This window comes from Passer montanus, unplaced genomic scaffold, assembly GCF_014805655.1.
Source record: "Passer montanus isolate IOZ18808 unplaced genomic scaffold, ASM1480565v1 scaffold8, whole genome shotgun sequence".
In the NCBI taxonomy this organism is placed as follows: Eukaryota; Metazoa; Chordata; class Aves; order Passeriformes; family Passeridae; genus Passer; species Passer montanus.
The window spans coordinates 2364221-2388245 of record NW_024373256.1 but is presented as its reverse complement, the minus strand read 5'-3'; the positions used below and the strand labels follow the sequence as shown (position 1 = coordinate 2388245).

At 45.0% G+C, this 24025-nt stretch overlaps 1 protein-coding gene across 4 annotated transcripts in view; it reads right to left on the bottom strand.

Moving 5' to 3' along the window:
• TOM1L2 (target of myb1 like 2 membrane trafficking protein) overlaps positions 1–24025 on the bottom strand; it is a 56329-nt gene that overhangs the window by 5628 nt on the left and 26676 nt on the right. Inside the window, exons 6-15 of one of the 4 annotated variants that reach the window (XM_039731806.1) lie at positions 23740–23898; positions 22979–23095; positions 20230–20363; positions 17636–17684; positions 16681–16804; positions 15769–15886; positions 13450–13525; positions 10318–10383; positions 2734–2793; positions 199–235 (exon numbers count right to left, since the gene is read on the bottom strand). In XM_039731806.1, coding sequence (XP_039587740.1) covers positions 199–235; positions 2734–2793; positions 10318–10383; positions 13450–13525; positions 15769–15886; positions 16681–16804; positions 17636–17684; positions 20230–20363; positions 22979–23095; positions 23740–23898 — 940 coding nt within the window. The other 3 variants (XM_039731807.1, XM_039731808.1, XM_039731809.1) reach the window with 3 other exon arrangements.

The following is a 24025-nucleotide window of genomic DNA, read 5'->3' as shown; positions in this document are numbered from 1 at the left end:
CTTACAGCCAGGAGGGCTCCCCACACCATAAATATGAAGCTTTTGCTGTGAAATGCTCTCCTCCTGCCTTTCTGAGCATGGAAGCATTTGCTGGGGAACATCAGGCTGGGAGAAGGCAGCATCTCAGCAGGGATCACAGCAAATTCCATCTGAGCACGAACCTGAGAATGGCTCATAGCCAGGGGCATCTCTGCTTACCTTCACTGGTCACTCCTTCTTCCAGTTCGTTGCCTTTCTGCAATGGGAACAAAAAGGCACATGAGCACAGGCAGTGCTTCCCCTTCCCTGTCATCCCCTCCACCTTTAATACAACTGGACAGTTTCCACCACTTGTTTCCACATATTAACCATGGGAGCAGGGTGACCTGGGGAAATCACAGGGCTCCCACCTCGGGAGGCCAGGGGGGACTGACATTTCACTGTGCTGCAGAGCAGGAGCACGAGCACTGAGGTGCCTCTGAAGATTGCTGGTGGACAGCTAAGCTTTCCCTGTTGGATCTGAATGTCAGTCCAGTGCTGCTTCCCCTTCAGACAGAAATTCTGGTCCAAATCTGAGCTGTGTGAGTCACACACACACTGTACCAGACTGCATCTTTTCTGTCACACAGTCATTTAACAAGTCAGGACTGTGGTTTGCATTGTGTCTTCAAGTAAAATGCCCTTTTAGCTGACAAAGGACATGTGCAAAATTGTTTGGGGTCAACATTCCTCTTGTGAGAGTTCGTTTTAGGTTTCATACAGAAATATAGCAGCTTTCATGTGCTCATGCTGCACAAAGACAAGACCAGGGTGAGCTGGATGAAGGACACTGACAGCAGTTAGTGTTTGTCCATCAGAATCAAAGGCTGGGAATGCCACAGGGTCACTGAATTTCCACCAGTTTGTGCATTTCAATGTGCTTTTAAAATAATGAAATTAAAAGTCCAGGGATAGGCATCCTGGTCAATCTATCAGGATGTTTAAGATGGGTAACAATACTGGTTGAAAACCTCACGTTGAAACTGGTTTGACAAAGTATTTGTCTGTACTTGGCTTCTCTACCAGGAGTGGGAGCATACTGACTTGGCCTCACATTTTAGAGCCTGAGCATCTCCTGGCTTCCTACAGCACTGAGGCTTCCAAAGGTTCACACAGCAGCCTCCTCACAGGCAGAGCTGCTGTTTGTCCCAGTGAACCCCAAAAAGGGTAAGGAAATAACAATTATCTAACCTAACCTGCAGCTTCCTCGCCTGGAAAGCAGAGAATTGAAATGAACTGATAACAGAAAAAGGAGGAGGTGACCCAGAGTGAAAAACAAAAATCCAGTCCAAGTTTTCACAGGTATCTCTCTGCTGCACCCACACAGGGTTGGGATGGGGACCCAGGGACATCCCCAGGCTTGCTCAGGCATTTCCAGGACACTTCTCTGCTTTGTTCCTTTTGAGCAAGTCTGTGCTGGGGATGACAGATGCACAGAGCTACCTCCATATCTCTCCATCAGATCTTCTCTCCCTCTAAATTAATTTAAATGGCAAAGACAAAAGTATATTGGTTAAGCAGAATGGACATGCTACGTTTACTGCATTTCTTTAACAAAATGAGGCCAGATTGTAATTAAATTTGAAAGTGACTCCTGTACCAAGGCCTGACAAACCTACCTGCAGCTGGAACCCAGTGACATTTCAGAGCCAGCCAGTCAGTCTGCCAAAAATCAAACACTGAACCTGGAATCTGTTTAAGCACTTCAGGCACCTCGGGAGAGCAGGAGAATTTTCTTCCTTCCAGTACAGCCAGCTCCTCCAGTGCCAGAGCACAGGGCTGACATGCCAGAGCATGCCTGCAGCTCTGCTGAGTCCCACAGCCCCAGCTGGGAGCTGAGCAGGCAGCAGCAGGGGGCTGGGGGACACCCTAAGGAGCTGGGGGCTTTCTGCCTCAAGCTGGGAGAATGGAAGGAGATGATCCTTGGGGATATGGTGAGTGCAAGTTCAGTTCACTAAAAGCATGTTTAAAAGAACAGTGTGAACACAACCCACCACCCACCCCCCAAAATGCACTTGTTTGATTTGAGTCATATGCTTACACTGAAAAAAACCCAAAACAGAGTAAATGTGTACTAGTTTATCCTGCTTAAACCAAATGTGTGTTGGGACAGCAAAACAAACTCCAGGGTGAAGGCAAAGCTACTTTTAGTTCTGCTTTTTGTTTGTTTGTTTAATAATTACTAGACAATAATCATTTAGGAGAAAGTTATAAACATTGAAGAGACTGTTATAAATTTTTATTATTACGATTATGAAACAAGATTGCCTGCCAGTTTAACAAAGACATCTTGATTTGAAAGGAATCTAAGCCCTGATCCAGCATCTCTTAAAAGCATGCCTCAACACAAGCATGAACTTAGATCCTGTCTAAATAATGAAGCTTTAAACATGGACTTTAAGTATGGTGCAGAAAAATTCAGGCCATGTTTAATGCTTCCCTATTTGAGGATCAGAATCCCATGGTTTCTGGAACATGTGTTACTCTGTGATGTTCACATGGTGAGAAGGGAAAATAAAACAGCTCAGAAAAAAGTGTTTTGATTGAATTGCTGAACACAGCCCTGACTCTTTCTGCTTAGATATTCCCTTCAAAGGGAACCAGACTCTCTGCTTGGGAAGTTTCACTGCTTCCTGCTATGACAAGTACCAGGAACTCAGCAATGCATTGAAAGTTACCCATGCAAGTGAAAAATGAAAATATAAAGAGTCTCACCAAGTCGGTACTGAGCCACTCCTCAATGTCATCCATGACAGAGGACTGTGCAACAGGGATCTAGGGAGTGCAGCGAGAGAACAGCAAGGCAGGCAAAAACCAAAACACATCCACAATCATGGCCACAGAGCGATGGAAAACGCCAGAAATAAGATTAAAAACAAAACAAAAACAAAGATGTAAGATGTGCTGGAAAAAAAAAAAAAGAAGGCAACAAAATATAAATGGCATTTCAAATAAAGAAACAACTTGGAAAGGAAATTATGAACAACAAGGCTAAAAAAAACAGGAGAAAGATTATGGGGAATGACGTGACTGGATGCCAGCATAAGATGAGTAACTTCTCGACCACATATTAAAACCATCAAGATGGACTGATGATTCTAATCTTGATCGTGAAACGCTTTTAAGGGTAGAATACTGGATATCAGTTAGGTTTTGAAATGTTAAATTTACACCTTTTGTTTTTTAAAATGGGTATTAGCCGCAGTGAAGGGTTAGGAAAAAGAGGGGCTCAAAGTCTTCAGGCAACACTCCTAAGAAAACAAATTGGTTTTCTGCGCAGGTGGAGAAGTCAGAGCCCAGGGTACAGTCATGCTTCCTCCCAGATCCTCCTCCCACCACACCACCAAGCCCTGGCAAGCCTTGGCACAAGGGTTTAGAGCAAAACTGTCCCAGCTCCCAGTTCCCACTCCTCTGCCAAAGGTGACCCTTGGCAGCAGAGCCCAGCGTGTGCCAGTGCAAAGTGTGGAGTCTCAAAGGTGAGGGAGGAAGAGGATGGGGCAGAGGAGGAGAGCGCAGCCCCAGAGCTGCAGCAGGGCTCTCCAGAGCAGGTCAGGCTCCAGGGATAGTTAAACACACAGGTGTGGAAGCTTTGCCTCTGCTCCTGCAGTGGAACTGGTGTGATACCAGTGTGATTACAACAGGCAGCAGAGGCAGCTGAAGGGCAGCGATTTCACGCAGTGCTAAGGGTAACTGGGTCAGCAAAGGGAAATTACTGAGTATTAGGGTAGAATTTCCTGACTTAACTACACTGCTTAAATACAACAGAGCCCTGCCGAGGTAAACAGGAAAACACCACAATAGATCTGGTAAGGACAACCTGAGAAATAGCTGGAAAACAATGTCAGACATGCAAGTTCCAGGCCAGGGCATGGCAGCTGAGCAGCAGGGCTGGCAGGGAGGAGACCTGGCACTGTTAGAGGGACTCTCCCAGGCAGAAGAGGTGTCAGGGGTTCTCCACAGCTTTGTCTGAAACCTCCCACAGGAATTTCCCATCCTAGAAGTGATAAAAAACCCTGTGGATGTGGTGCTTTGGGACCTGGCTTAGTTGCAGCGGTGGGTTAATGGTTGGACTTGATGGTCTTGGAGGTCTTTTCCAGCTTTAATGACTCTGTGATTCAATAAAAAAAGCTGGAAGAGGCTCTGCAGATACATTTCCTGGGAAATTTTTCTCAGGCACTTCCAGCAGAGGAAGATGGACAGATGCTGGATCACAGAGGCTGAGGCTGTTTAGCAAAGCTCCTCAGGAATTTTTTCTCAGAATCAAGTGGCCCTTTGTACTGAGGAGGCCAGTTAAGCCCTGCTTGAGGTGTGCTAAAGTGGGTTAGTTGTGTCCAAGAACTGTAAGTCCAGAACTCAATTCAAAGCATCTCCCCCAAAGAGCAGCACAGGAAGGTGGCTGGGCTCTGACTTGACAAGTCACTGGACAAAGTGACAGTCCCCATGGTCAGAGGTACAAGGTGTCACTTTGCTTCCAGCAAATTCATAAAGATCCCAAACAGAAAATAAATTCCTGCAGTTTCCTCTGGAATAGGCCAGATTTAGAATAACTTTCCCTTTCTGATTTCCTGAATCATGCACACACAACACTATCACAGTGAGCTGGAGGAGCTGGCCACTCACAAGGGAAGAGCTCCAAGCACCTTCCAACACATTCCTTCCCAAGGACAAGTTGCATCTTGTAAAACTGTCTCCTTGGTTTAACAGCTTTATAAAATACTGGCTTCAGAGATATAAAGTAATGATTTTATTCATCCTACAGCAACCTAAAACCTACTGCAGAAATTGCACTGCTGCCTCTCTCCTGTGTTGCTTAACACTGTGGAAGGTGCAGCCTCTGAGCTGTTGGCTGGGTTGCAGCTCAGAAAGGTGCTTAAGTTTCTCTAAGGATAAGAACATGTGCATGGAAGGCAGGAAAAAAACTGGTTTATTTTTTCCTTTTCTGTGAATAAAATTTACAGGAATACAGGGGGCTCCAAGAGAGCTGGAGGGGGATTTTGGATGAAGGCCTGCAGTGACAGGACAAGGAGGAATGGCTTTAAGCTGAAAAAGGGTGGATTTAGATTAGATATTAGAAGAGATTATTCCCTATGAGGGTGGGGAGGTTGCCAAAGAAGCTGTGGCTGCTCCATCCCTGGAAGTGTTCCAGGCCAGGTTGGATGGGGCTTGGAGCAGTCTGGGATAGTGGAAGGTGTCCCTGCCCGTGGCAGGGGGTTGGAATGAGATGATCTTTTTTTCCAACCCAAACCATTCCAGGATTTTATGATTTTATGAATATAAGAGCAGCTGTTCTACAAAGTGTGGCAGTACTGTGCCCCCGTATTAGAAGGAACAGCAGCTCAAATCTTGATTATCCTCAGAACATGACAGATGACTGATCAAGTACTGAGTTCCTGAGAATCACAGGGCTCTTGAATTTGCAGAAGTCCTCGAAGAACAGCTCAGCAGCACAAGAGTTTGTGCTGTGGTGTTTCGTAAGAATTTTTTAAAAATGAAAAGAAAAAAAAAGCAAAAAAGGGAATTCTACTTTCAGCTAGAGCTACTTATAACAAACAAACAAAGCCCTCAGAAGTGCAAGAGCACTTCTTGCAGAGAAGCAGACAAAGCTGTAAGATAAACATCTGAGTGTGTCAGTCGTTTGCTATTCAGCACTGACCTTTTAAAAAGCTTTCCCTGACTCCCAGCACACCCACAGAAGAGCTGAGGGTTGGTATCTATTGCTCCTTCCATGCACAAACTTCCAGTTTACTTTCCTAAGACTCTGAGCCCCATTTCCTCATAAAACATGGGTTACGTGTGTCAGGTTTAACTTGTTCAAGAATAAAGAGGGAGGAAATTCTCACAGAGCAACTGGAAGTTTTAAATTATTTTAATGATAACATTGTAACATTTATTTTTCATTTTAAACTGAGAAGAGAACATACAGAGAAGCTCAGTTTTTTGCCAGTCAGTTGGGTACTTGGCAAGTCTTCCCCTTTCAGAAGCCCTAAACTGAAAGATGTGCAGGGGAATTTTGTAATAACTAACCCCTAAATCACAACAGAGACAATGTAAAAATAAATTAACTAGTTTACACATAAAAAAAGACAACAGTTTCTGGGAACAAGCAGCAGTGCAACCACAGACTACATGGAAAAAACTCTGGAATGGGACACTGTCTTGTTGATATTTTGATTATGCAAACTTCCATGGTCTAGTGAAGCTTTCAGTCTTGGCAAGAGAGCTCCCCAGATAGTGTAGGCTGCAAGAGCTGTTTGTATAAATATATTTGTGATTTTTTTTTAAGTCTATACTTACAGTAAATGGAAATTAAGTCACAAAATATTTTTGGGTACTTCAAGTAACTGGCTTTAATTAAAAGCTGGTCTGATTGTTTAAATTCCTTTTTTATTTAGTCTTTGGAAAATCCTAGAAATGGGATCATCTCAACAGCCCTGAAAGAGAAATGGAAAAGCAGGGCTGGGAGAACAAAAGTGAGTGCTCAATCCCACAAAACCCACAGGAACCTGGAATTCAAGTTCCTACTTATCTAAGCTAGATTGTGTTGATGTTCTCACTAGCAATCAAAAGCCAAAGAGTATTGCCAATATTTTTCCTCAGAAGTCATAAAATCCAATATTCTACCCTTAAAAAGACAGTTTAAGGTTATTATTATCACATTTTATTTCTATTAAAAATGATCCCACTGGAAAAGAAGCAGGTATGAAATGACAATTCAGGTCTCTAGGTGAGCTCATTAATGTTCTTAAAATGTTTAACAAGGTTTATGCTAATTGTTGCTAGACTACTGCCTTGTAATAGCTTAGTTAATTCCACTTCTTTCTAGATGTTTAACAAAGCTGACACCAGTTCTTGGTTAGTTGCTACTCGCTCCCCCTTGCTGGTTAGCAGTAGTAAAGGTCTGGCATTCCTACAGCAGCACTAGGAGCACACTAGCAGGCTACTCCAGCTTACTACTACAGCCTTACCATCTATTTAAAGTTGTTGAGATCTTGAAATAGCTGCTTGGCTTCAATATTGGACCACGCTTGGCTTTACATGTAAGGATTAAATGAACTCCTGGGTTACTCCTGACTGTGCTGGCACACTGCAGGGCCGGGCAGGCAGGAGCTGGGCTGCAGAGTTCCCCTGCTGTGCCCAGGCTCTGCCAGGCTGTACAACCACCAGCCCATCTGCATGTGCCAGCCCTCACTGCCACTGCCACCAGGCACTGGGCTGTCCTTGCAGAGTGCTCTGAAAACACCACGGCTGGCTAAGGAGACCCCCATGGTCTTTGGGTAAGGGGAAGCAGCTGCTTGCCTTCAACAGGGAGAGGGGTCCCACCACATGGAAGGAATGAGATCTTCACGTGCCTGGTTTTGGGTTTATCCACAGTTCAAGCACTTTAGTCTTTAAGATGATGATGTTATTCAACAGTCTCACATTACCCAAGTCATTTCCACATCTCAGATCCTATCTCTCTCTTGAAGGCACATGGCGGCATCCCACTTGGTAACTAATTAACAGAGGTTTCATTTAATCTTTACTCACCTATCTTCCCTACAAAGAGGGCTCTCCTCTCTAGCCAGGCGTGCTGCTGGCAGTCAAGATAGAATGTTGAGTGGTGTTCATATCACTTTCTGTGAATTCTGGTGCAGTTTCATCCTTCCCCTGCCACTGTCCCAGTTAATGTCCTGACGTGGTGGCTTAAGCAGCACCTACTTCTCACTTTCATAACAAATAACCCATTTGGTATGTGAGTGGGTTGACAGATTATTCTAAGAAAGGAATATATTAATGCAAATCTCAGTAGCTGTCCAATCTCATGAGAAGAGAACTGAGACTACCTGCACTAAAACGTGGCTCTGTGGTAAAGTCTGTGCCTAATTGCTGCTGATACAGACCCCTGTGTGAGACCTGCAAAACCCTGACCTCACACTGCAGACAGATCTGCCACTGAACTGCTCACCTCCCATCCCTCAGCCATATAAACACCAGAAACATTTTCTGCCAATATAACTTTGTCTATTTTGGTTTTGTAGGTAGAGCTGAGATGGATAAAAGCATGGCTTGTGTCTGTCTCCATGGTTCTGGCATCACCTTGATGGCAGAACTGAGCCACAGGTTAACTGGAAACAAGAACAACACTGCCAAATTCACTGGGAGAGGAGAGCCAGAGACTGCAAAGGTGTGTGGTGAACTGGGATGCAGAGAAATGGAGTGGGAAGGACTCAGCCCAAAGAATGTATCACAGCTTGTACAGAATAATGTCAGGTCGTGAGGGATGTGAGAACCACTCTGGCAGGTGGAGAATTCCTTTTGAGTGGTCTCAGTGTTGTGCAGGCTCAGGGAACAGCAGTGTCAGCTCACCCCTTTCCTCCTCACCAAAGTACAAAAAGTACCCCACAGAGTGGGCACATCAAGGTCATACCTGGGATTCTAGTTATCCACTGGCACTGTAAATGCTACAGGTCATATTAATAAACACTGTTAAGAACTACAGCCAGTTAAGAGAGAAACAGAGTTAATGATTAGTTTAGTTTTATTTTAGGTATTTCTCTCTCGTATTTAGCATACAAACAAGGTGACAGGTTTGTAAGAGCAGTGACTGGTTGGACAGCCAGGCCCCCTTCCCTCCCCAAATCCATAGATCTCCATGAATGCTGCAGTATCCTTTTTCCAGACTGAATAACCACAAGCCAATGAAGGAATATGCTGTTTGCTTTTTTAATAAAGCAGTGGTGTGAGTGGTGTGAACAGCAGGGGTGCTGATTTCATGCTTCCCCGCTCTTGTAAACAGTGGAAAGGCAAAGAAGAAGAACTAACTCAATCACTGGATTATTCATTATGGATGAACATCTAACAGTGGCACAGCACATCCCTGCTGCAACAGAGCCACCAAACAGCAAGAGCCTCTGCAAGCCACAGCCAACAGCATCAGAGGCAAAGCTGATACTGCTGCTCATTCTACAGCTTTTCACCCTCACCTTGTGAGCTGTGGGTGTCTGACAGCACCAAAAGGACACTCTGGCTCCCAGGGACAGGTACCCACAGTGGGCTTATCCCACTGTGTGTGAGCAGGTGTGGAGCTGCTTTTGGGCAGGCAGATACAGCACCTGCCCCATCACTGTGTGTGCACCAGCCGTTCAAAATTCAGCCAAATTTCCAAGCTGGCCCTGAGAAATAATCTGCATTAGCCCTAAATCCAGAAGAATAAATGAAGTGTTTCACAGAGTGGATACTGCACACTTTGGATTTTCTAAACTTTAAGCTTTCTGGGATGTTTCTCTTGTTTAAGCACTGGGCAGCTTAGTCTGGGATATTCAGGACTCTCTTTGGAGTGAGACACTCCTGTTCCTGGTGCCCAGCCCCACATGCTGCACTGCCAGCACACCCCAGAGCAAAGGGAATTCTCCCTGCATCTCTCTGAACTCAGCTGCAGCCAGGACTGTCTCAGGAGGATTTTCTACAGTTAGGTCACATTATTGGTACTAATCTCAAACACTTAAAATGATGGATTACATAGTCCAAAAAAAATGGTCTTAGAACTTGGGTTTAAGGCATAGCTGAGGGTATTTTTCCTTTCCTCTGGCTTCTGCACCTAAAGCAAGCTTTGAACTTCTCTCTGAAAGCACATTGATGAAGGACAACTTCAAACAAGGTCAGAATGTGCACAGGTTCAGTGATCTTCAGAAGCCTGATTTTATCAAGGCACTGGCATCACCAGACACAGGAATTAAATCCTTGAAGCCAGAAACACTATTGTACCTTTTGGAGTCTGATTCCTAATGCCAGTGGGGTTGAAGATGTCAATCTGGGCAGCAGCTCTCCCATTCCCTTCCTTGCATAAAGAATGATCCCTACATTACTCAATTCAACTACATATGATCCTACAACTTCCCTATGTTTACTCCAGACCATGAATCTAAGCACTACCAGAAAAGGCTGCTTTACAGACAGATAGCAAGTGTCCTCTTTGTGAATAAGGTCCATGAGACTTGTGTTTATCCCTCGAAAAGTGGATACTGCATAAACAAATCAAGACAGTAGAAGGAACCAATTGGATCCCCAGGCCTCTTCTGAAGGTGACGTGGGATCCTACACATGATTCAGTTATTTACAGGTCTTTGTGCAGAACAAACCAGAAATTGGTGCAAATCTTTCCCTTTGCCCCAGGTAATGATGCAGGTGGGAAATAAACTCCTTGTACTGTCTGATTTCAAGCGGTTCAAGAGGGCAGGACAAGAGGTGAATGGAGGATGGTTATTCTAGGTCAGGGACTGGGGTGGGCAGGAGGAATTGCTTCACTGGTGAAGTCCTCACCATTCCTTGTGTAATTAGCCACTTGTCTATGGGCTCCATGTCTGAGTTCCCACCTTTACCTCTCCTCTGTGTTGAGAACAGAAAGGTCCATAAAGAGAGAAACCACAGCAACAACCCGTGATAAAGTAATAAAACAGTTAAAAACTTCACATACACAGACACACACATACACACACAGAGTTGCCTACAGTAGCTTCTGGCAGCAGCTGTGTCCCCCTCTGCCTGTCAGCTCTGTCCATAAGGGGACACACCTCACCCAGAATTCTGCACTTCCTACAGACAGTTCACAGCATTTTAGCACTCCCTCCATGATGTCCTTAAAAATAAAAACAATAATAATAATAAAATAAACCAATCACTGGCTAGTAGTGAGGCTGATGTTTGTCATCTTCTTAGAAGAAGGAAAAGTGAGGCTGCACAAGGTACTGCAGGCAGTGAGACTGCACTGGAAACTCTCATGTCACAGTCTGTGGAGCCCCTCTTGTCTATGAAGCCGTGGGCTGCAGCACCCCCTGCTCATGTCCTTGACCTCAGCAGACAGACTGTGCCCCACACAGACAGCACAGCAGCTCTGCAATGGTGTTGAGTGGAGGGAAGTGAGGGCAGTTTGCTGCAGTGTCCTGGCAGCCTTTCAAACTGCCCCTCTTGAAAAGCACAGAGGTTAAAGGACTGCTGATGCATCCAGCTCCCCTGAGCAGGCTGCAGACTGCATGGCACAGCACCACCAACACTCTAAGATGCTTCTGTGTCCTTCAGCACCTCCTCCCTGAGCCAGGGGATGCAGAGTCATCTCCAGCTCTGGAGGGGCTTGCTTGGGCTCAGCAGAGTGCAGTGGCTCCAGCCCAGAACTGGGTGAGCTCAGCAGAGAGCCACTGGTGTGTTGTGTACATCCACCCAGGCACCTGCACACAGGGGACACCTCCCTGTCCCCATTAACACAGGTAATGGAGAATCAGCTGCAATCTTTTATGTCTCATTTTATGAGGGGAAAAAAAATACAGGGAAATCATTCCAATTTCATCTACTCTCTGTGTAACACCAGAGACTTGTTTCTTGGACACCTCTCCTCCTGGTTGTGATCATGCAACAACTCAGTGGCAACAAAAGCAATTCCCAACATGGAAAAGCAATATTAAGAAAACAGTGTATTTTTAGCTCATCTTGTTTCCAGCTGCTAAATCACATTAAAAGACAGCTAATGCCACGTGATCAGCCCCGTCTCTGCAGACCATTCTGAGAATGACTGCATTAGAAACGTCGGATGTGCTGAATTCTGCCACTGGACAACTGTGCTGGAATGAGATGTGTGTGAAGAATGTGTTGCAAAGCTTTTGGCTCCTCCCCAGAGCTGTTCTTAAATTAGCTCTACCCAAATTAAAGCCTGTCTTTTCATTTACTGAGCACTGCCAGTTTTTTGCTACACATACTGGGGCTGGTAACTTTAGGAGAGTTTAATTTTTATTTCCTTTAAGAAGAGACACCCACAAGCCTCACAACAGTTGAGAAAAAGTGTTTACCAATTACAGAGCTACTGCATTTCAAAACAAGCTCTTCTGATTACATGTTACAGTCTCCAGGACCTTTGAAAAGAGGCTGAAAGTCTCAACATCTCATAGCCCCAAGTTCCACAACCCATAAGGCATTTACCCCTAAAAACTTTGACCCTCAGATGAGGTTAGCCACAGCCCTTTGAACTGACAACACTTGGGGCAGAGCAGCAGCTCTGCTGGTGTGAATGACAGGTTGTGCTGGTGCCTAAAGCAGAACTGGCTGGGAACAAAAGTGTTAATAAATGAAGACATGACCCTGAGGCCACTGGGGGAATACAGCCCCCTGGACCAGCTAAATGCAAGCCCCTTGCATTTGGTTAGCCAGGAACAAAGAGCAGGATCTCAAATCCTTCCCCAGGTCCTGCCAATAACAGCTCAGTGATACTGGGGGCTTGGGATGTCACACTGGACTCAGGAATTCCTGTGAAGGAATATTTCTGCCCCTGCCTCCTCATGCTTCCCCTTTTCCCTCAGTACTGCTGTCATGTGTTTTTGTGGGGCTGAGCTCCAGCTGGTCATGGGGCTGACCTGGGTTATAAATTGCCCTTCCTGCAGGAGGACAGGGACTCTGTAGGTAGGTTTGTGGGGTGGGGGATGCTCTGTGAGAGCTGAGGCCCTGCTCCCACTGAATGATGGCCTGGGCAGGCAGGCAGCTGTGATCTGACCCCAGCTGGCTCCCAACACAAATTCTCCCTGGCTTGGAGCACAAGCTGCCAGGCATGCCAGCTGCCCAGAGCACTCCCACTTCATGAAAGAACCAGGGTGGGATCAGCCAAGGCATGGGGAAGCAATTTTCCCCAGTGAGTGTGCACACTGCATTGGCTCTCCCATGCTATGCTGGCTCTGCCGTGCTCCCTAGTGGTCATCACAGCCCAGAATTGGACTGGAAAAGGCTCTGAACTTGCTCTGTCCTCTAAAACCTCACACACAGCTGTGTACAAAAGAACAGCAGAGTTTTTAAAAGCAGAGTGGTAGAAAGGGTCGAGGGATTATCTGAAAGCTCCTTCACTTCTGCCTTCACAGAGGGATGCAGACAAAGCTGCCCAAAGCTCTCTCACCCCTGTTTTAAGTGTCAGCTGCTGCAAGGTGACAGCACATGGGGCTCTTCTGCCCACACAAGAGAGCAAGAGCCTGCCCTGGGCAGACAGAACAGGCTGCAAGCAAGGGCAGTTATGGCACAGAATGTGAAGCAGTCTGCATCACTTCTCTCCCTGTAACTCGCTTGTGTATCCATGCACTTGAAGACTTTCATAAGTAAAACCAAACCAAGCCAATGCACATCAGTGTTCACAGGATATTCCCCATTTAATTCTTCTCAGCAGTGATTCCAGGCAAAGAGCTGGACTCCCCAGACAAGCTGCAAGGACACAGGAGAATTTACCCACTATGATTCTGAAGTCTTTTAGACTGGAGTGTAGCATCTCTTTAGAGATCATTACTGAGCAAGTACTTGCTCCCAGATATCAATTTCAAAATAGCCATTACTAGCACATTGCAGGAATACAGAATGAGAAGCTCAGTCAAAGCAGCCACCTCCAGCCTGGATTCCAGGTGGATAAGCAGACACAGAGCTGTGACCTACCCCTCCTGTGTTCTGTTTCCGGACATCCAGGGCAGATGCCAGGCCTTTGACAGCCTGCGGGTCCTCGTACATCACACTGGAAGAAAAGAACAATCCACAGAACTAGAAAGAAACTCCAGCAGTCATCCATAAGCAATCATGGAATCATATGAAGGTCTGGGTTGGAAGGGATCTTAAAAAATCATTTCATTCCAGCCCCCTGCCAGGGGCAGGGACACCTTCCACTATTCCAGGTTGCTCCAAGCTCTGTCCAATCTGGCCTTGGACACTTCTAGGGATGGGGCAGCCCCAGCTTCTCTGGGCAACCTGTGCCAGTGCTTCACCACCCTCACAAGGAAGAATTTCTTCCCAATATTCAATCTAGCCCTTCAAACTTTCTCAGTCTGAAGCCATTCCCCTTTGTCCTGTCACTCCAGACCCTTGTAAATAGTCTTTCCTCACCTTTCTTGTAGGCTCCCTTCAGGTATTGGAATTAGGTCACCCCAATCCCTTCTCTTTTCCAGGCTGAACAATCCCAATTCTCCCAGCCTTTCCTCACAGGAGAACAATACCCTGGATACCCTGATTTACTCCCCTGGGAACCAGAAAGCAATTCTTGTTCTTAACAAGACTTGGAGGGCACTGTGTGTACCCCAAGAAGAGGAACTTGCTCTGTACAAAGGCCACCCATCAGTTTTGGAAAGCACCTTGAAGCAAAGAGAGTAAGATCAGCATTATGAAAGGCAGGCAACCAGGTCACGAGGCACCCAAAGAATGTCCAGGAGCAAGTGGGGGACTGTGAAAAGAGGCCTGATTGCACATTATGTTTAACAAAGATTTGGAGATGACATCTGGAAGCCTGACCTTGCTGTGTGCATGGAGGGGAGGCAGAGCGAGACTCAAAGGGAGATGGAATTATGCAACTGCAGTGAAGCAGACAAAGAAATGCACTATTTACAGAGCTGTTAAAAGCTTCTTAAATTGCAATGCAAAAGGGACATGTAGCAGTCAGGTGACAGAGGCAGCAGCAGCATCTCGCAGAGCACAGGATGAACCATGAGCTGCAGCAGACACAAACACGTGCCCATAAATCAGCTCCTGGGAGGGGCTGCCTGAGCAGGGGGAGCCCTCTCTCCTCCTCCTGCTGGCTTCTCCCAAGCTGTGAGCACAGCACCCAGAGCTCTCACACCCAGAGCTGTCACCTACACACCACAGCAAGTCACACTCGTGCCTCTCCTCCTCCCTGCTGCTCTGTTTATGCAGTGCACAATCCAAGGAAGACAGAGCAATCCTCCCTTGTGAAATCATGGATGATCTGTGCTCCTTGTTCCATTAGGTACGGTGTGGGAAGAGTAGTTTTGTGCTTCATTTAGCACAAGAGACAGAGGGACCTCGATTAGATCTCTCCTGCAATGCATCTCCTTTCTAACTGTACATTAAGGCTCCCAGCCCAAAATCTCCAGTGGTGGCTTATCCCTCTACATTAAAGCATTTCTTCTCAGCACTGACACCACAGCTGAGGCAGTACCAATAGCTATATTGATAACTGCAAATAAAAGAGCCCAATAACTTTGTAGGCTCAAGTTTTCTAAATTTTTGATAAACTATTTAACAGCATTTCTTAGCTTGAGACAAGATATTGATGATGTTCTGACTGCTTCCTCTAATGTCTGAAGCCAGGAGGCAAGAAATAATATATGAAAGAAAAACACCTGAGTGTGTCTTTTATTGAATATCACTTGACAGGGATCAAAGGATTCCTTAATAAGTGCATAGATTTATTTTACATTAAAATAATTTGACCTGTTAAATGTCCTTGAAAGTGTCAGATTTGCAGCTCTAGAGATGCAAGCCCTATGCATATAAACAAATTAGGGGTAGCATGAAGCCAGGCAAGCTACACTGCCTTGACAGCCTGTGAGAGTCTGACTGGGGCCAAAAGGAGAGTTAACTGGATGGTAATTCTGTTTCCAAGCCTTTGATGACAGTAATTCAGCCACCAAAGCACATCCATAACCTTCAGGTGAAGGACTCTTCTGCTCCTGTATGGCTGGATGAGATGACAAGCCTTTAGGAGAAGGCAGAAATACAGGCAAGCACTCTTCCAATTTTCCAGTGAGCTCATTAACTAAGACAGTACCCAGCCAGTCTGCTCTGTCCAGCAGGAGGAACTTCTCCACGTGCTCATATTAATAACAACCAAAATGATAGGGATTGGATTAAAAGCACAAAAACATACACCAAGACTACTTTTTCAATCTGAAGTCAAGAAGTTTCAGATTGATGCCCTTAGAAAACAGCAGTGCCATGACTCAGTGCTGCAGACAAACTCCAACTTACTTCTTTCGCTGCTCAGCCAAGGAGCTGCCTCTTGTCTGTGCAAACATGTCAAAGTCATCACGAGGATTACTGTGCTGGAGGGAGCTGAGTGTGCCACTGACACTGTTTGTGCCCAAGTCTGCAACCAGAGGGGAAGAAATAGTGAACCAGTGAAATAACAAACCACATGCAAACACCACCATCATTAACAGCTGCAGCACTGAGGACAGTTTTGTTCAGGAAAGGCTGGAGGATGCTCATCATGTGTTTTTAAAAGAAAAATGTAGAGATGATCTAGTTCATCCTGGAAGCAACACTCCATAAATGCTCCTCATCAAGAAGCCAGCATTTGGGAATTGGTGTGAACCTGCTGCCAATATCCTGAGACATTTAGTGGTCGCTAACACAGTCCAAAATTTTGGGCTGGACAGTAGTTTTCTCCACAATGCTTTCTCTCAGTTACTGACTGTGAAACCAACACTTTCACACAAAGGGATATGGTATTGGTGCAGTGCTGAAAGAGGTGGAGAACCTTCAGTCAAATCCAGTGATCCAATCACACAATCTTTGGTTTGATTTAATGAAAACCACCTAAGAGCTTCATAAAACCCTTCACCCAAAGGTTATAAATATTATTTGTAGAAGGGGAATCAAGAACATCACCAAGCTGATGTCACAGAGAACTATAACTAAGCAGAAATAGAAGTAGTAGTACAAGTTCTGCCATGAACAACAAACTGCACCCTCTCCATCAGTCTTCCCTCTGATTAATAAATTCCTCCCTTGTGCCAGGCTGCTTCTCAATTGCAGATTGCCCCAGTGCAGGAGAGTGGGAATGCCTTCTAATCCTCCTGTAAGCCAAACACCCAAACCTTTTGGAGGCCACATGGCAACATTATAATAGGTAGAGCATGATCTAGATCAGGCACTCACCAAGCCCTGCAAGCTGTGAAGAAAGTGAAGATGGAGGTGCTGAGTTCCCGACCATTGGGCTCACCACAGCTGGAGAGCCAGGACCCAAATCTATTAAATTATCTTCTGTCACCTCATTCAGTACCTGTCAGGACACAAGAAACACGTAAGTTACACATGCCAGAAACTTCTTCTTGCAGTACAACATTAAACATCACAATTTTCCACATTAGGTACAAACTGTTTTCAGAAACAAAACTTCTTTGCTATGATTAAAATGTCAATAGAGAATCTTTGCTGAAGTTTGCCTCACACTGCAGAAGTGGTAAAGCACAGTAAACAGAGGAAATAGTTACGAATGCAGAAGAGAAAACAAAATAGAAGTACAGATTCATCATGAACTTAGACCTTGAACATTATAAAACAGCTACAAAAGAGTTTTCATTTAAAGAATAATTAGAAATCTTCAGCTTGGAGAGGGGCTGCTTAAATAGGAGATGAGAGTGGTTCCTAAAATTATGAATGGCAGGAAGAAAATTAACCTGAACAACGGTATTGTAAGACACAGTGAAGAAAAATTAGGTGAAGCAAACAAAAATCATTAAGTGACTTGATCAAATGTAAACAAAATATTTGTTATATATAAATGCAAAATAAATATATAAAAATGTATAGTGAAACTGTGGAACTTATTGCTTAAGGACACTGTGAACTCCTAAAGTCCACACAGACTCAAAAGCAATCAAAAATTTAATAGAGGAATGAAAATCCATCAAGAACTGTAAACACAGAGATGTTCTACTGTGAAGTGACTTCCTGAGCTAGAAGTCATCCCTTCGGATTTGCCACATTCTTACTTTTCCTGGCATCCACCATTAGCCACTACAGGCAGGCACAGGGCTGGGCAGGTAGAGGGTGTGATACTACTGACAGTGCTGCAGCTGGTAAGAGAGAATCAAAGGAATGAGGCACTTACTCCATTGCTGGCGTTCTGCGTTGAGCGTCCCGATCTGTATCGTTCAAACCTGTTCAGGAATAAAAAAAAACCAACATAGATTATCAAAGCCACCACTAAATAATAAAAATCATGAGTTTATAACTAAGCCATGACATGCTTGCCACTGAACTTAGTTTTCTCTGGCTCCAAAGGGAAGCCTGAAAGCTTTAACTCCAAGCCAGGACAAAGGGAGGATTGCTGAGAAGTTGCAGTCTTGGCAAAGGTGGATTTTAAGTTGACTAATCTGATCTTGCAGCACAAACATGCTTGAAAAACACTGCAGGATTTGTCTTTTGTTCGGGGGGGGGGTTTAATCATTAAGTGCTTTGTGACAGACTGCTGTGTGAGCCAAGGGACAGGAGGAACTGCAGCAAGATTGATGCTCACAGCTCAACAAGCCAAGCACTGCAGCTCATCTCACTCCCACTTACCAGCTCCCTCTTGCTGCAATAATGTAAATGAGGAGCCATATGTGTGTGGCACAGCCCAAGCCAGGCACACGTGGCATGAGAGACAATGGGCAGCACATTCACTGCTTAAAACATCCTGAGTCGACTCAAAAATGGCCTCACCCTGTGCTCAAATGGGTTGGTACTTTCCAACAAGGAAAAGTAATGATTTTGGATAAAACCTTCATACTTCTAAGGAGAAGAAGTAGGGTTAGTCAAGCTCTGATCTCTTCTTTACTCCATACATCTGGGGCCAAAACCTTAAACCCAGCTTTTACAAAAGTTTTCAAGGCCAGGCTGGATGGAGTTTTGAGAAACCTGGTCTAGTGGAAGGTGTCCTCACCCATGGCAGGGGGTGGGATTAGATGAGTTTTGAAGTCCCTTCCAACCCAAACCATTCTGTGATTCTATGAACTCAAAACAGCAGGGGAACTACCTCCTCCCATGGCCTGTCTGAGGCCAGTCTGATCTCCTTCCTTACCATGGAAAAGCACCATGACTTCTTGGAGGTTTGAATTTTTTAAAGTAGTTTTAGAAGTAGTTTCTCTTTCCAGCAAAAAGCCCATAATATTCACATAATCCTACGGGTTTTCTCCCAGATGGACAAAATACAACAGGGAATGTCAAGCAAACGAAAATGTTTTCTTAATGTAACAGAGGAAAACACAGACTTAAAAGGCAGCAAAACCAAATTCAGGCCCAAATTTCAATTTTAGGAAACTGTGGGTGTTTGCTATTACTGGAAATCCAACTCCCTTTGCTGGAAACCTAAGACACCTCCCACCTCATTTCTCACCAAAAGGCTTCTGTTCATTTACATCCCAAGGCTTCACAGCAAAGGCCAGAGCTCCTACTTGAGTCACTGCTGGAGCTTGGTCCCTGTGCTAGAAATCAGCATGATGGATGTGGAGCTTTTGGAATAGCAGAGGAGGAACTGGAATTTATTGAATGCTCAGACCAGTGCAGCTATTCCACCACAAATGGCTTGCTAACATCACTCAGCTTCCCTTTCATGAATAATGACTACAAGCACATCAGCCACAGTCAGCAAAGTCGCAGATGGGGGGAAATAGAAAAAATATTAAGGGTGACCAGACTAAACCTCAGTGTTAGTTACACTCTGCCACTTGTAGAATCCTGCTTGTGCATGAAACACACACCATTTCACATAAAAAGCCAGCGTTTGTTTCAAAGTTTGCCCCATCTCCTCTGAACGACGAAATCAAAGGCAAAATCGAGGGCACCGAGTCGTATTTGCAGCCTTTGCCGTGACAGCACAAATTCACAGATCTAGAGTCTAATTTATTTTTAAAGGCTTGAGAAACAAAGCCCTGTGTTAAGAGCAAGGAACAAAGGGTACTCTTTGGTGCCTCGCTCCCCAGGCCTGTCATTAAGGGGAAGATTAAACTTTCCCAAGACTGTGGCATCACGTGTCACCTCCTGCAGCAGATGTGCCTGACAGCGCCTTTGTCTGACATGTCGAAAGTCCTGTGCCCCAAGTCCTGTCCCTGGGGATGATTCCTGCAGACCAGCTCTTCAAAACACTAGCTCTGCACAAGACAGGCTTTTTTTGTTTTTCAAGATTTTAAGTGTTACTTAAAAACAAACCCTTTGCATGCACGGTGCTCCCGCCCACCTCAGACAGCTCCGCTTGCACCAGCACTGGGACTGGAGAGCTCAGAGACCAGAGGGCAGAGAGAGCTCATGGGAGCCTCCTTAAGCCAGGAAGCAGCACAGAGAGCCTGCAGAGCCTGGCTAGCAGGGGAGCTAGTGACTGTGGCTGTGCTATTTTTGGTCCCAAGTCCCTACACCTGTACAGCCCTGCACAACAGGGACTCGCAGACTCGAGTGTTTTCACAAGGTTTCCTTGCATTTTATGGATATGCCCTACAAAAATTCAATGCATAGTACAAAAAAAAAAATCCTAGTATTGAAAGAATCAACTGAAACAGGAATGTTACCATAAAAGGCAATAAAACCACAGTGTAAATGGTTCCTGTGGTTTGGTTCTCTGTGTCATGTTAGACCCTTGGCCCAGAAGGCCCAATTTCACCAAGTGACCTATTTTATTCTAATGTGGAAACCCTGAATGAATGTAGATGGTTGCTGGGAGAGATGCCCCACCTTTCATATCGGAGGAAGACGTTATTTAAATCATCATTCACGTGCAGCAGCTCCTCTGTGACTTCTTCATTGGACACCCGTGAGATAAGCTCCACAATTCTCTGCTGCATGGCTCTGCAGGTTCGGTTCAGTTCCTAGGAGGAATGCATTGTGCACACACATTCTGATAAGCAACAAGCAATAAGTAGATTTAGTTGAGCTCTGTTCACAGCCAAACATATCCCCCAGCTGAGAAACACTAAGACAAGTTTATCTTTGCATGATTAAATGTCACCCAAAAGCACATCTAATCAAACGCCCTTCAAGAGATGATGGCATAAAACCTTGAGAGCTTATTCACAATTCAACTTCCTGATTCTTATTTAACTCTGAGCACTTCAGAAAATAAATATCTGTATTTTTGTCATCTGTTTTAAGAATAAAACATGTTAATACAACACCTTCCCAGAAGAGAGCTTTCAAGGAAAATTCAATCTGCTCTTTCTGGCAGTACCATCCTTAAAAACTAAATGATGTGTAAGGTGGAACATGTGGGGGAAAAAAGGTTCATCAGGATTACCACAAATAGTAAGTGTGTGCTAGGATGAGAACTTACAGCTTCAGAGAACATGAGGGTAAAGACAAACCAAGGAGCAGGAGCATGAAAAGGTGAGTTCCACACACCCTCCAGCACTGAGACACACAGAAATGTTCCCTTCCACTGAGCAAGTGCACAGACAAGAGACTGCACAAAGGCAATGGCGAGTTTCAGAAGAACATTTTAAGGAATGCAGAGGGAGGGCATTTATTTTAAAAGCCTCTCATCAAGAAATCTAGATTTCAGTTTGCCTAGACCAGGAGTTCTCATGCTTCCAGGACATCTTTTCTATCACCAAATACTTAGCAGAATTCTGTAGTCCTGAAAGGCCTCAAGACCAAAGGTCAAACTGGTCTGCTGAGGAGAACTGCAAGAAGAAACATGACGTATGGCAGGGTGCCTCTGATCAGGCCAATGGTTTTACTTCAATAAGCACTGACACATTCCAGCTAAAGCATGTCCCTCTGTCATCTTCCACTCCTCCCAGCTCCACTTCACAGCAAAAATTCAGCACTAAACAAGCATGACTTGTTGGTACACAACCTTCAGGATGAAAGCAAAAATGTGTTTGTTTTCCTTACATGGTCTGACATCCTAAGCTCTGGATAAATTTCACCTAGTGCAATCCAGCTGCCTTAACAGCTTGAGGAATGTGTTCTCCAATGTCAGTTTTGATCCCATCACTTTCAAAGCAGATTGTGACATTTCAGAGGTTTGTTTGCTGCCTTTCCGAGAGGGCTGACAGTACCTATCTATTCTGCTCAGAGCTGGCTCTCTCACAGGCTGTTTACATTTGATTGTTGGAGAAAATGTCAGGAATTATTTAAGGAGGAGGGCTATATAAACCTCAAAGCAAGGAGTCCTTGCATGCAGCACCCAACTCACAGCTCTCAAAAGGCTAACCATCCTTTGTGATCAAAAACGGGTTCTCCCCAGCCTGTGATTCAGATTTAGGCTGCATCAGTCACAGAAGGGAACCAGCTGGAGTAAAGAATCCTTGCTGTCACTCCATTTTATGATCAAGTTCTTTCACCTTAAAGCTGTGCTCTAAGGTTACGCTGTCAAGATGCTGGTGGTTGTTTCTCAGTGTAAGCAAACTGTTCGATTTCGGCCTGTCATGGTTTCCTGGAAGCTGCTTTTGTTTTGAGCAGTTTCGACCCAAATGGGCAGTGACTGAAAGGCTCTTTATTGCAGAGCCTCTCATCAGCTGCCATGATGGCTCTGAGACAAACACACAATGCCACTGCATGGGAGAGACCAGTTTTTGGATGGATTTCAAACTCTGATGTATCACAGAGCAATTCCCTGCCTTCCTCCGACTGGATTGCTGTGGGAGCCCATCCTCCCTGCTGGAGGATCAAAACAGAAGGCTATTTCTGAAGCTGTGGAAAAGCTAATCCCACGTTAAGGGCAGCAGCTGGAATGTCAGATCACAATGCTCCTCATCTGTGGGACTCTGTGACTTTCCTCAGCCAAAAGGCAACCCCATGACCACTAGCCTTGGGAAACAGGTGTCAAGCCTGAGGCACGAGCTCAGTTTATACTGTTTTCCCTCTTGAGATGCACAGTACTGCACTGGACTGAGATTTTCCAGCAAGGAAATCCCTCCTGATTATATGGTCTAGCCCTCTGGACACCACAAAACTTCACCTGAGCACCTGCCTTAAGACACCACACCTTGAGGAAAAAACACCTTCTGGAAAGACAATTAGTTCATAGATAAGATTTCAAGTGGCAGAGGATCCACAGACCCTTAGCATTCTTTTGTCCAGATGGACATATGGAGTGCTTTTTCCTACATGGTGACTGGGAATGTTTTGACACGTGGTGATGAGGAGTGTAAAAGATGCAGGAATGCTCAGGGCTTACAGAACCTGTGGCAATTCTAAGCTGCTTACTGGTAAAGGAGACCTGATATTCAACACTGGGAAAAATTTCTAGCTACACAAAGAGGAAAGCAGTAGAACAAGTTTCAAGGGAAGTCAGGAAACCCTTATCACTGGAAGCTTTAACAAATGAAGAAAATCAAGTGATGGCACTTGCCAGGGTCAGGCACAGCCCAGATTCATTATGAATCCAAGCAGGGGCTGTGAAGTGAGCTACAACAAAACACACTCCCCAGAAAAACACAAGCACAGAAAGGGTCAGAATAATATTTTCTAGGAAACTTACCTGAAGCAACTCAAGGTCTGAGGAATCCTCTTGTCCAGGTACCATTTCTGTCAGCATTTCAGACATCACTTTTGTATTCCCACGAACAATATCCAGCTCACTGCGCAGCCGGGCAATCTAAATTGGGGTAACAAGACAGAAAAACACTGCATAATCTTTTAGTTGAAGCAGTTCATTTTCAAGAACTGACTTTGAGATATCTCTGGTTCTGTCTGACTTGATATCTCAGGCTCCAGACATTCTAGCAGGAAAAAACTAAAAGAGATAAAAAGTTTACCCAGGAGAAAAAGAAGAGAAAAAGAGAAGAATTATCATCACAAATCCAGATGTGCTGTGTCTGTATGGAAGGGAAGCAATTGCAAACAGCACCTAAAGCCAGGCCTTGGCTGTGGTGCCTCATCCCAGTGTGGGGAAAGAAGAACATATTTTAAGTAGAATCTTTGGCTCTGAAGTTATCATTTTGCATTGAGAAAAGAAAATCCTGTATTAGGGCATTTGCATTCTGTGCCTTGAAAGGAGAGGGGATAATGGGAATAACTGCTAAAATACTGCTGAGAGGGCTGGACCAGCAGATTGTGCTGTCATTACCAGGCCACAGAGACACGTCCAAAGCCCAGATTTTACAGCATAACAGGAAGAAAGATTACTAAGTAGAGCCAGACCTAGGAGACCAAAGAGTTAAAATGAAAGTTCCTCTGCAAATTAATTTCTAATTTGATTTGCTGAAAGAGTCTCACTCGAAAGAATCAACATGCCAATACCTGTTCAGAATTAGCAGTGATGGGACCAGTGACATTCAAGGCTGGGGCCTGAGGAGCAGAATAGGCTGTTGGAGAGGTCGAGGAGTAAGAACTGCTGCTCATCCTTTGCTGAGACTGGGAATTGTGCATATTTGCTGCAGGATCAACTTCAGGAACACTCTGCCACATCAGAAAGACAGGAGTTCAAAAGCTGAGCTGGGACAGCACTTGCTTTGTCAGCAACCTCAGGCCAAACAGGCTCAAATATAGAACATAATTGCACCTTGTGGGAAAGGTCAGTGCAGCT